The sequence below is a fragment of the Colias eurytheme genome, chromosome 9, assembly GCF_061535395.1.
Source record: "Colias eurytheme isolate Ceu_HAF_F1 chromosome 9, ilColEury1 Martin Lab GWU primary, whole genome shotgun sequence".
In the NCBI taxonomy this organism is placed as follows: Eukaryota; Metazoa; Arthropoda; class Insecta; order Lepidoptera; family Pieridae; genus Colias; species Colias eurytheme.
This window is the reverse complement of record NC_142988.1, coordinates 6,107,836-6,121,620: the sequence shown is the minus strand read 5'-3', so window position 1 is coordinate 6,121,620 and position 13,785 is coordinate 6,107,836. Positions and strand designations below refer to the sequence as shown.

General features: G+C 35.7%; 1 protein-coding gene across 2 annotated transcripts in view; it reads left to right on the top strand.

Annotated features, from left to right (window-relative positions):
• Positions 1-13,785, top strand: part of LOC149905817 (phosphatase and actin regulator 2) — a 46,183-nt gene that overhangs the window by 5,508 nt on the left and 26,890 nt on the right. Inside the window, exons 1-3 of one of the 2 annotated variants that reach the window (XM_090105928.1) lie at positions 4,259-4,631; positions 11,092-11,259; positions 12,727-12,825. In XM_090105928.1, the coding sequence (XP_089962054.1) occupies positions 4,478-4,631; positions 11,092-11,259; positions 12,727-12,825 (421 nt within the window). In that variant the 5' untranslated portion in view covers positions 4,259-4,477. Of the gene's footprint in view, positions 1-4,258; positions 4,632-11,091; positions 11,260-12,726; positions 12,826-13,785 lie in introns of those variants that run through there. The other variant, XM_090105927.1, reaches the window with a different exon arrangement.

Genomic DNA, 13,785 nt, shown 5'->3' with positions numbered 1-13,785 from the left:
TTGTTTAAAATTATATGAGAAATTTTTTATGAAACACAATTTGTTAGAGAGATAACAACAAAATGACAACTAATTAAGTACCTACTTGAAAATATTTTTATTTAACTTTACTGCTTGGTAAATATGTTTTCCTGGTTGACATTCGAAATTATTATTATTATATTGAGAATAAAATTACTACTACTTTTCTACTTAAAATAATAATTGTAATGATTGTATTTGTTACTTTTTAATTTTCAAATTGAAATTTTGAAAAAAATCGATCACAAGGCGAGATTTGAACCTGCGTTTTTTTGCCATGATCCCGCTATCGAATGGAAAAATAATAATGCTAATAATAAATGCGCTGAAAATAAAGAGTATTCGATATATTGTATTCACTATTCATATCATGCCATTCAATCAACATTCAATAGAATAAACATTTTAGTAAGCATTCTTCTCTTCTAAAAGGTTCTACACAAACTCATTGTTTTTGCACGCCTCATAAGCGAAGCGTTGAGGTGGGTACTACTGTCACTTCGCGCAAAGCATCTGATTTTTCAAACTTAAAATGTCTTTATGTATCATACATTGCACTTGTAAGATAATACATACACACACATATTAAGAAAAAACACTATTTTTAACGTTCATGATATTTTTGATGTCATTTTTGTTATTTAAACTAGTTAAAAAACAGTTTAAAAAAGTTCTGTCTTGGACGTCCGTGTGTCTGTATGTGCGGATCCTTTTTCTTGTTAACACGATAGCGACCGAAATACTTTACTAATCGAGTCTTTTTTTTTCTCTTACGCTTGAGTATGCTCAGGAATAGAACCCTTTCATTTTTCAGGGTCTGATTCGATGTGGTTTAATTGTTATTAAATAAACAAAAATAATAATTAATAAATATTTTAAATTAAAAAAAAATTATGAGGCGTGCACTTTTGGATTTTCCAAATTATTTTAAATTTTCCTTTTATTTTTTTCCTTTAGAAAAAATGCTTTCACAATAATTGGCGGAGGTAATCTCGAACTTAATAGGTTTTTTCCGAGAAATTGCATTAGACCCTGGATTTAATTTTAGACTATTAATGGTATATCATAGAGATGATAATATCTATTATACGTAATTGATAATAATGATTATACTTATAAATTATAATCTATACAAGTTTTATAGTTAGTTGATATTTATTAGATACTTAAATTACGTATTCTTTTTTATTCTTCCTTTCCCTTTTGATATTTTGCGATGGAAATATACGGAAATTATTACGGAAAAGCCGTATTTATTATCCTAGATATAATCAAACATTTTGCGATGCATCTATCTATACACGTGTTTAAATATGTTGGTTTGCGGTGAAGCGGGGAGGTTAGATAGGGAGAGGGATGCGCGATTAAGATGCGCTGCGCAGCTTCCATTTGGGTCCTTGCCTCTGTGGCGCCATCATTTACGAGTAACCGTGTTTCGCGAAGTACACGCTATAATATTGTGCTGAATTTATGAAAGGCCTTGTGCCGTAATTATGTGCTAATGGGCTGGAGGTGAGCGAAGTCGTGGAAGGCAGGCGGGTGGCGCGCGACCGGCCGCCGTGGCGGTGCTACGGACCCATGCTTACCCACAGTAGATCAGACGGTGACTTCCCCATATACACTAGAGGTGAGCGACTTATCGAAGCCGGAACTATCAGCTAGGCATTGCACTCCTCATTTTGTAAATCATTCCATTCAGAACCTTAGTGTTCTTTAATAAGAAGCAAGGGTTATAAATTCCTGCTGTTTCCTACTCTGTTGTTCATAATGATTTTTATTTTAATGAGTTACCATAATTAAGCCATATATATGACAAACATTGAATAAATAAAATATTATGTGTATATCCATATAAATTAATCAAACTTCCCTATTTGCAATTTCATCTTGTATGTGTGTACCTTGTCTACCAACCGATAAGTTGAATAACCTAAGTAGGTAGATGTTATGTACCTACATACATAATATCGTCTAGATTTTTATGAAAATACAAACTTATTTGTAGTCTCACTTTCTTCCACATTAGGTAACTAAGAACATTGTAATTTCAGTTTTTTTCTTTATTTATTTTCGGAGCCAGATGTGTGTATATTTGCATTGTTATGTAAAATTTGGTGATTAATATGATGATCATGTTATATATGTACATATATGTATTTGTTTACGGTTCGCTGCGTGCATTATACGCCTAATAGGCTCGAGCTTAAAAACATGGTCCGTTTATTTTCTAGGGCAAAACGTTTTCTAATAATAATAATAAAGGCTGCACGTTTAATCTAACCGAGTCCACATGGTCGACTTCTCTCGCTGTGATCCCTCGGGCATCTAGTTATAAACCCTTGATCCTTGCATGATATTCAAGGTGAGACTCTGAGCTCTATTTTTAACCGATCAAACCTAATTTATAGCGTAATTTTCGTTGTCTCGAAAAAATCTAAAACAGTTGATGCCATTTATCCCATTGAAAGTTTTTTGGTGTATAATTTAAATTAAAAAAATCCATTAACTTTATTGAAACTACTTAGTTTTATCAATGTAGGTACTCCTATATAGCATCGGAAACATTACAGTCTTTACTTCCAAGCCATAAAGAACAATTTGATAAAATGTAACACTATCAATTCCTATCTAATCTTGTACGTCTCTGTACAAAGTCTTACCTAGTAATAATTTGCTTTTTGTTTAAATTACACATTTGATTCGTGGTTATGGTAACTTTATAGATCTGTGATTTTGTGGTTATGTGTCCTTGTTCGTTCAATATGGATGATTTACATTTGAAAAAGAACAAGGCAAAGCGTAGACCCATAGATGACGACACTCGTAGTGAGAGTGGAAATCTAGATAAGGAGGATAAATCCAGTAAGTTTAAATACATCTATTTGCTATTTAATTATATTTTTAGTTATTTTGTGAACGGAATAAGGCAAAGCGTAGAAAAATGTCGTGTTTAAAAAATATTGATACTTATGAGATTGTAAACGCCAAATGAGCTTAGAAAAATCAAGGAGTTCGACCCATAAACCTATTCCGGTTTATGAGTCGAACTAAAGCCCAGATAATTTGTGCGTAATAAATTTTAACCCTATAATTTTATTGATAACAAAATGGATTTGCATGATATCGAATTTAAGATTTTTGGGCCAAGATCCCAAAAATCATAATATAGATTTTTTTTATTAAGAATTTTTTGTTTTTCATTTGATTTTATGAAGAAATCATCATGAAAACACTGAAACGAAAAGGTGGCTTTAAAAAAGTGCTATAACAATAACAGTTAACTATAAAATTGTAAATTTGCAATATAAATATACGAGTACCTATAGCTCTAATGTGACGTATTTGGGTACTCTCGTCTCGTTAGAATTCAACATTGGTACCTATACATGGACTGATGGACTATGAATCATGGTGGCTATTCATTAAAATCGTCACTCCGCATGCAATGTATCTTTGTTTGGAATCTACAAACCTTTTTGCTGTTAATATTTACATATGTAATTTCCATGTAGAGATCAATATAAAAATCCCGTGCTGTTTATAATTCGGAATACTAAGATTGGAATTTTTTAATATTCTCTTTCTATCAATGTCGTGAGACTAATTCTTATACGATACGATATGTATCTTATACATATTTAATTTCCTTATAATGATCTCTACATGGACACTGGAACATTTAGTGCAATATAAGAGCGTAAAAATTTATACGCAAAAGAAATGCAGGTATATAATATGGCTGCATCTATACTTATGGGCAACGGGTTGCATAGAATCGGGGTAGTGCACCTGCTTAAAGGACGTGCGGGGTGCGGGGATCGGTCGGTCTCGAGGGTTGTCATGTGAGGTAAGCCGGTGTCGTCTGTCGTTCTGATACTCGTTGCACTTAATCCGGTCGTATGCATACCACGGCGTTCGTCATTGCTAGCAAACGCTTGGCGTAGGTAGACAATGCGCCATGAATATTAATTGATTATTGAGACTTATTATGCGATGTAGATTAAATTTCATCTCAACACAATCAGTTATTTGATATTTGAAGAGAAGTTACATCCATGAGTTACATATACATTAGGAGCGGCTCCATTATCGCCGGCAATCAGACTTGTTGCGACACATTGAAGTGTCTGCGCTGAACATGCCATATTGCCATCGTTATGGATACTAATTACTATAGTATACAACGGATCGTCGAGCAGCGCGCGTAATGTTGAGTGCAACATGCAGGGGCGACAAAAGGCAGGCGGGCCCCCACCCTGATACCCAGCCCGTCTCGGCCCGCGCGCCAGTCCGCTGTGGAGCGTCCCTCGCGGCGCAGGTACAATAACCGTTTGCGATTATTGTTATCCGTGATGTTCGCGCGTGTTATTGTTTAGTGATCATCATCAGTGCAGTGTTTTATCTAACACCGAATAAGTATGATGTTGTGAGTGCGACATGGCCGTGTGTAGTTGACATGTCGCTGAGCGCGCCCGTTCAGGCGGTGCGCGGTACAAGGACCAATAGCCTCGACCATCTTGATTTTCAAGAGCGCCGGCAGCTGATTGCGAGCTCGTTGTCTTTAACTGATTTTCTACATGTTGGGGCGAAGGAGGTGGCGGCTGTTGCTGGTGTGTGCAAAACATTTTCTGCCAAATTAACATACTTCATATTAGTTACAATGATTTGCAAAAATAATATGTATATTTATTTATTGTCTATCCTTTTATTATCGGACGCGTTCACGTTAGCGTTAAAGTTAATTTTAGAATGTAGAGTTCACGAAAATTAAATTTACCTCTATCTGTCATATAACAGCGCTAATCTATATTTTTACTTTTCCGAAAAACCTAAACAAGGCTGTTTAGTAGCACCTATTTATGATTTGATATAAGTTTTTCAATCATAATATAATATTTTTTTATTGGTGTACTAAATAAGAAGGTAGAAGTATTTGATTACTCACTAATCACTATACGGCTACATGGTGATGTCATATATGGGTTTCAGTTTGTGGTCATTACATTTGCCGTGATTCAAAAATGGGCTTGGATTTTTTTTGTGTAATTAATTACCTTCTGAAACAATAGGTGTGTTATTGCGAGTGTGTATTTATGGCATCGCAGCTCTCAAAATGGTCTCATGGATTCAACCATTTCATGAAATGCGACCATTTCATGAAATGGTCGATCATTTCATGAAATTAGCAAATCTACGATATGGCCACGACATAACCTGCATTAATATTAAAACTAGCTGGTGCGTTGTGCGCGGGCTGCAAGCAGCCCGCGAGCCCCTTTTGCCCCTGGGTTGAAGCAATAGGGCAGTCATTTGAAAATACATCAAAATCCCCCGTCAATTTGTTATTATTTGTCAACAGCGATTCCACAGTCAATCGGAAGTGCTTATACATTCCCAATTCAAATATTTTCTATTCTGGAATGCTGTCGACCTTCGAGGGTGCATTGTGCGCGGGCTGCAAGCAGCCCGCGAGCCCCTTTTGCCTCTGGGTTGAAGCAATAGGGCAGTCATTAGAAAATGCATTCAAAGGAGAATGTGCATTTTACTATGGAAGTTGGGCCTGAACCCTTGAGGTGGACCAATACACATGAGATATTGTTTTTATAATAGATCATAACACATATATAACGAGAAAAATATATATATAAAAAAATAATCAACCGGGTTTTAGTACAGTCACATCAAGTTTTATTTCTTTGTGTATAATATTTTTTGCAATAAATAACTGTTATAAGACAATGACAATATCTTTATGTTACTCCAATTCACTTTCACTTACAAATACGTACTAATCTTAAGCCTTCTAATAACCGAAATACACTAATATTATATTTTGTAACAGGTACCTATACCGTGTTTATTATAATTTAACGTAGTTAGACGTTTTTTGTGGTTAAACTCAGTCACTCCAGTGACATTAAGATTTACTTATAAATTCCCCATTCAAGTATTTTCCACTTCGGGAGGCTGCCCAAATTCGAGGGTGCGTGGTGCGCGGGCTGCAAGCAGCCCGCGAAGCATCCCAGGGCAGAAATCTTCAGTCAGTTGAAAATGCATAAAAATTCCCCGTCAATTTGTTATTATCCGCTAACAGCGATTCCACAGTCAATCGGAAGTGCTTATAAATTTCCCATTCATATATTTTCTATTCCGGGGGGCTGTCAACCTTCAAGGGTGCGTGGTGCGCGAGCTGCAAGCAGCTCGCGGCTCATCCCAGGGCAGAAATCTTCAGTCATTTGAAAATGCATTTGAATTTCCTGTCCATTTGTTACATCTGCTAACAGCGATTCTACAGTCAGTCGAAACTGTTTATAAATTACTTATTCAAATATATTGGTTCAATCCTTGAAACGTGATCCCCGAATTTCATCATTTTGAGCTGTCTAATCGATAGCGGGCAGTGATTTTTCATAATAACTGTTCAAGAGTTTAATTAACACGCTCGTCGCTTCGCTCCTCGCTACCTATTTGAATATTTACGTCGGCCGCTGACGTGACTTGCTCGCTTGGCTAGTGCGGTAGTTCAAAAGTTAACCTAACTGGCTTGTCGCTTCGCTCCTCGCTACCTATTTGAATATTTACGCCGGCCGCTGACGTGACTTGCTCGCTTCGCTCGCTTCGCTCGCTTGGCTAGTTTGGTAGTTCAAAAGTTAACCTAACTCGCTCGTCGCTTCGCTCCTCGCTACTTCTTTGAATATTTACGCCGGCCGCGGACGTGACTTGCTCGCTTCGCTCGCTTGGCTAGTGCAGTAGTTTAAAAGTTAACCTAACTCGCTCGTCGCTTCGCTCCTCGCTACTTCTTTGAATATTTACGCCGGCCGCTGACGTGACTGGCTCGCTTCGCTCGCTTGGCTAGTGCGGTAGTTCAAAAGTTAACCTAACTCGCTCGTCGCTTCGCTCCTCGCTACCAATTTGAATATTTACGCCAGCCGCTGCCGTGATTCGCTCGCTTCGCTCGCTTGGCTCGTGCGGTAGTTCAAAAGTTAATAAATATTTTCTACTCCGGGAGGCTGTCGACCTTCGAGGTTGCGCGGTGCGCGGGCAGCAAGCAGCCCGCGGTGCCATCTTTTTCCGTTGCTATATTCCTATTACCCTTCCTACTATGGAAATTTCCATACAAAATTTTCGAAAAAAAAAATTTCGCTTTTTACCAAAAATTTTTATATGCCTGGAAGCGGACCAGGTTTTGAAGCATTTTTTACTTCGGCGACCCCGACCTACCTGCCACCGGTTCAGAGAGCCGTTGAATTTCGTGATGTATGGAAAATGGAAACCGAGGGTCGGAGAGAAATTCTGAGTATGCAGTTTTGTAAATCTGGCCGATTAGAGCATAGAAGTCAATTTTCAGACCGATCGTAAAGTAACCGGCGCCACCATCTTGCTTTGAAAAATTGGCCATTTTTGAAAAAAAAATTGCGTCCAATTTGAAATTTCTCCATTGCCCTGGTAGCGCCCCATCTTCCTGATCATTTTTTAGTTCTACACCCCCCACCTATCTGGCGCCGTTTCGGAGAGCCGTCGAATTTCGCGTTGTATGAAACTCGGAAACCAGCGGTGAAAACTCGATTATGAGTATGCCAACTTAATGTGCGGCTCGATTAAAGACCCTGTGCCAAGTTTCAGCGCGATCGGACCAGCGATGGCCGTTTTAGCATTTGTATGGCGGCGGCCATTTTTTCCGCCATTTTGAATTTTTTTCACTATTTGTGGTAATTGCTCGAGGTCTACTACACATTTAGTTTGAGCACCCCAGATGTAGCTGCTACCGTTTGCGCGGGCCGTTGACCGTCTCCGCGGGCTGTGAGAAAGTTCAAAATTTCGGATTTTTCTGGATATCCTGGGAGCTGGGCGAGTATGAATGCATCATTGGTATGTTTCTCCGTTGCGCCACCTCGTCTAAATTTACGTTTTTATGTTTGCGCCAAAAATGGAAAATTTCCAAAATCGAGCGTCCCACTATGGCTCCCTGGTAGCGTCCTAGGGTGGTGATCATTTTTAGTTCCGGGACCCCCCACGAAACTCGCACCGTTTGCGCGGGCCGTTGGATTTACCAATGTATGAAAGTCAGAAACTGGGGCCCGGAGCCACTCGAACGGGGCACCGATCGATTCGCCGGCTCGCACAGAGCACGTGTGCCAAATTTGAGACGTAAGGATTCATAAACGGCGATTTTGGCAAAGTACGGCGGCCATCTTGTTTTCGCGAAAATCCCCATTTTTCCACCACCCCTGGTAATCGCCACCAGTTCTGAGCATTTTTTGTTCAGACACCCCCCCTCCAGGTACCACTGTTTTTGCGCACCTCCAGGGGTCCACTTGGTTTTCGAAGATGATCGAGATCGCTATATTTTTCCTCTGCTCACTCGGCGCACCTCTACACAATCACATAATTATCCCCCCCACTTTCCGCGTAGTTTCCGAGAAAACCGATGTCAGTCAGTGAGTCAGTGGTAGTGTAGCTTTATATATATATGACTAGCAAAAATATCCAGAAAGCAGATTCAACAATGGTTTGAGATCTTTTCATATTATACTTTATAACTAATTTATTAAAAAATGAAAATGTTTAAATGTGATTTGCGGACATCTTCATCTTCTATGTAGAGTTCTACCTAATTTAGCTATAGGTCCTAAAATAATAATTGATCCTTCTTCCATATATAATTTGTATAGTATTATAGTTTTAAGTTCCTATACAGAACCACAGAATAATCTTGGAGAGTATTTGCTGTTAAATGCGTAACCAACCATTACAAGATACAACGTTGTGATAGTGTATGGGTTCCGCATCATTGCTCGTCGGACACCGGACACCACGGTCGCGTGTTCATAATTATAATTACTTTTTATCTTCGTAAGCGAACTGATAGCACTGGAAACTAAATGAAACATGTCATTTGAGTTTACGTACTAAATATACGAAGCCAAACATGTTTATTTTTGACAAATACATAGATGTGAAATAGACGAATGAATATGCATTACAGAGAAATAATCATATAAAACAATAAGTATTTAAAGTTAAGCTTCCCCATATAGGAGATACGATACACAATATGTTGCCTATGTTCACATAATATTTCATTAGACTATAGTAGAGCCATTTTAATAGGCAACATTTGACAGTTCAACATAATTCAACAACGTAACCTTGTAACGACGACATAGAAGAATATATTATTTTGTTTTGTTAGAACTGCACATTTGCTTAACTTTTTACAATTACGATTACATATTTATAGTAATAATGACCAATACAAGTAATTTTAAGATTTGATTTTACTGATAAACCATTCTAAACATAATAAACAATTTCTGATTTAAAAAACTGACATCGCTACAATTTTGTGTCTACCCTAATAAAAAAAAACCTTAATAATCTTTCCAATAGAAATAAATGTATTCTTCTGTTGTTCAAGGTTCATGTTTAGATGGCACCCATTGCGTTTATAATCCTAAAATTAAGAGTTGCTATATTGTTGGAAAATGTAGATAATATATAACGATCTTGATCGCAGTTGAAATTGCTGCGGCAGCGCATTATCATTAATTATTATCAACAAATAACAGTAATCGTACGATTCCACCGATAGGGGTAGTTTTCCTTAAAAAAATGTAGGAAGAATACGACCAAATATTAACATGGTACAAGACATGGCTTTCGAGCCAGAAATATCGGAATTTAAAAATTTCTCAAAACTGCACTTACTACCTCTTACTTACCTTACCTTTTATGTCTTCATCTAGATACGGATACATCGTTTATCTGTATTTAGAATACCAATTCGTGTTTCATTCATGAAAATATAATTTAGATAGATTTCTTTTCTTTTTATTCAATAAATCCTTACCGTGAGTCTATCGTAGGCTTTTCTTCCTGATAATCCTTCTTTTCTAGGAATAAGTGCTGTTTACTGCGACAATTTTCGCTTACAATATTTCGGAAGGTATGAAGTAAAATTGTCTAAATTTGTAGAATAGCATGATAACGTATTAAAAAAAATGTACATTGTACAAATAGCTTACTGCTCTATATTTATCTTTAAGTTGAACCACTTCAACTTAGTTATTAACATTATACATACATGTACATACTTTTACATTGAGTTATTCCAGAAATATTATATTTATGTGAACACTGTTGATAATGAATTGTAGTTTCAAATGATAGTATAAATTATATAAGAGTAAACAATTAATTTTCTTTCACAATTTTACAAATTTAGTGTTCTAAGATATCGTACGCGTAGTTGTTATCATTTTATAAACGCAAAGTAATCAAATAATTGGAACACCTAGATAAAAGTTATATTTCCGACAAATATTAAATAATAATGTTAATCGTTTAGGATTGATAATAAAATTTCTTTGAAAGTAGTTATCAGTTATCACAATTGAGTTACGTATACTATATTTTTAAATGAGAAAAACATTCCTAAGTGTAGAACTTGTAAATACCACAATTACAAAATAAAATATTTGTAATATTTCAAATAATTGGTTATGCTAGTGTAGAAAATTCACCTGAAATTAAGATTTTTCGGTCAAGGTTTCTATAATGACGTAAAGTAAAATGATAAGAGCAAATCATATTTTATTTTAAGAGAGGTTATTTACTAGAGATAGGTGAGGATTATAATCTTTCATCTCGGCTGCACACGCAAACAATATAAATTATGTACAAAAGATAAGAAAGTTGTCTTTGAGCGAAGGCGAACGCTATCAACTGCAGGCTAAAGTACGTATTTTGTTCTCGGACAGTATTGTGATGGGCGCGGACATTCTTAACAATAGACTCGATGTAATGGGGCCATTGATTATGTCGATGTGTGTAGTATTGAACTATCGGCCACAAGCACCGGCTACATTTCTAAATGCGTGCTTTTGTGTGTGTAAATCATAGATTCATATTATTTTGAATCGTGAAGGTCTTATATGCAGTTATGAAATCGTGATAGGTTAACTCCATTTTTGCCGATACACCATTAAAAGATCTACCAGTCACCTTGTGAACGCATTAGTTTTTGTTTCCAAAGAATTGCTAAATTCGTAACTTTCTCTTTATTTACAGCCAAGAAACAAAATGGCTCGGCGGTTCGAACAAATAGCCTGGGTTCCGGTGCGCGCACACCACCCGCAGAGCGGACCAAGTCAAAATTCTCAGCATTTGGTAGACTATTCAAACCGTGGAAGTGGAAACGGAAAAAGAAATCGGAGAAATTCGAAGCTGCATCTAGAAGTAAGTGTACCTCCACCATTTCTGCGAGATATCAAGTGGTTACTTAGTCAGTGAAAACTCAACTCTGGTGCTATTTGATGACTCGAGATTTATCAATAACTTGTTGACTTAAATTAATGTTAATGTAACAATTGTGCATGCGGGTACGTTGTGGAGCTTCCGGTGACTTAAGTAATGTAAGATTTCCGATAAAGGAATAAGAAAATATATTTATTTTTATAGCCTGAAATTTCATCAGGTTAGAACGTTGGCTTAGGAAAATCTTAAGGACCACATTCATAGTTATTAATATTAATTAAGTATCCTATTGAAGACGACGAAGACGACGTTTTTCGTAATTTGTTTATCTGAGTAAAGAAAAATCATCAATTCTTAAATGTTAATTTTGTATAGAGCTAGATCGTAAGAATAATTAATTGAACTATAACGGTAAAAAATCCGGTAACTTTCCTTTTCATGAAGATGTTTTATTTATGGGGTTTATAAGAGGATCTAATCTGATTAAGTCTTCCTTGTAATAAATACTGAGTGTTGTTGATATTCTGTCGTCTATACAAATATTATAAAGAGGAAAGGTTTGATTTTTTGTTTGTTTGTTTGTTTGTATGAATTGAATAGGCTCCGAAACTACTTGGCAGATTTGAAAAATTCTTTCACTGTTGGAAAGCTACATCATTTCTGAGTGACATAGGCTAGGTTTTATCCCGGAAATCCCACGGGAACGGGAACTATGCGGGTTTTTTTTTGAAAACGCGGGCGAAGCCGCAGGCGGAAAGCTAGTAAATAATAATTGTCGTGTCGTAATTTAATATTGATTAACGTATTATTTACAAATTATTGAACAAAATTATTTAAAAATGTGTTTCGCAGACAACGTAAATCGTAGATAGAATATTAACATTATATTGTGTTCTTTTTTGAAAGAGCGAAATGGGATTGTTTTTCATTCAATTTAAAATAATGTAGAGATTATTATGTATTTTCCTTTATCGTCACCACAATTTTGTAGTTGTTGTAGTTCAATATAGTAAAGAAGAAATCTTACATTCGATGTATTATAAATATTTAAAATTTTAGACATAGCATAAATAAAAGAACAAAAAAATCTGTAGTCGAGAGTCTTAGAACATTAAGTTGGTTTAGTGCTCTAAGTTGAGAGTAGATGATAATTTCCTTCTTTTCTAGTTTGATGATAATGTTGTCCTTCGCAAGTTTTATAGTAGTTTAGCTTGAAAACTGACGGCTAATGGGTAAACACAAACACAATATTTATAGTCTACAAAGTGAACTTGGAGTTCTGTTTATTTATTACTAATCAATCAATGTTCTCTCGAGTAACACAATACGGCAAAGTTGTCGTTTGAATATAAATACTACGTAATTAAGAAATCGTGCTATGTATTATTTTATATGTTAGAACTAGTTTTAATTAAAAGGCCTTATCTTTAATATTTATTTGTTTTACAGCTTTAGAAAGGAAGATATCCGTCCGAGCCAATAGAGAAGAATTAGTTCAAAAAGGTATCCTTTTGCCTGAAAGTCCAGTCACTCCCGTACCAGAAGGCAGTAAGTGTTGAGTTATTAATGTTAATTATTCTACTAAGAATTAAATATAATGGACAAAATTATTTTATTAACTGTCTATTCAATTAAAATAAGTATAGTATAACTAGAAGTAGAAATAACAGATGGCCGTGGACTACAATGCATATTGTGTCATTGTAGTTACAATTACTACACCTTACACTTGCAATCGTATTAAACATATTAAGATAACACATCATTTTCTACAAAAACTACTTATACATATAATGCGATTTAGTTATATATGTACAATCAAGAATTAAGTTGGATAAATTATAGTAATTACAAGATATGATAAAGCTAAATAAACTATCGACGATTAAAAGATTTACTTTCAATTATTGTATAATGATAATATGCGCATTACGCAGAAAATTAATTAAATACGGAAAACGGTCACACTTAAACTATCGTAATTTCCCAACACATTGAATAGTTTCAGGAAGTAGGTAACTTATCTGCCCCATTATTCTCACAAATAATTATTATCGAGCTCGGCGGTTTTATGAAACTTTTTATGATCCGCATCAGCTTTGTTTAACTTACGTATAACAATTTAAAAGTTTGGCACTCGGTCTAATAGCGGGCAGATCATATTGCGTAACCTCGGAGGCGTTATGTTTAACTGACATGTGATTTATGCTTTCTATTTCAATTGCGTAACTAGTTATGCTCATACAAGTAATAAAATAATAAAGCTATCTGTTAGCTTTGCACGTATGCTATGAGGCAGGAAATAATGTGATTTTATTTATCCCTATCGAGGACGGCCATGTAATATTATATGGTTAAATGAATAATCACTTGACACGAGGTAACTATTGCGCGAATTATCTAAATGTTGTGGTAGAAAATACGGAGTTAAATAGTCCATAGTAAATCTTTTTTTTTTTTTTTGAAATCTACTTCTTATTACTACATAATTACTCAATAACAAATACG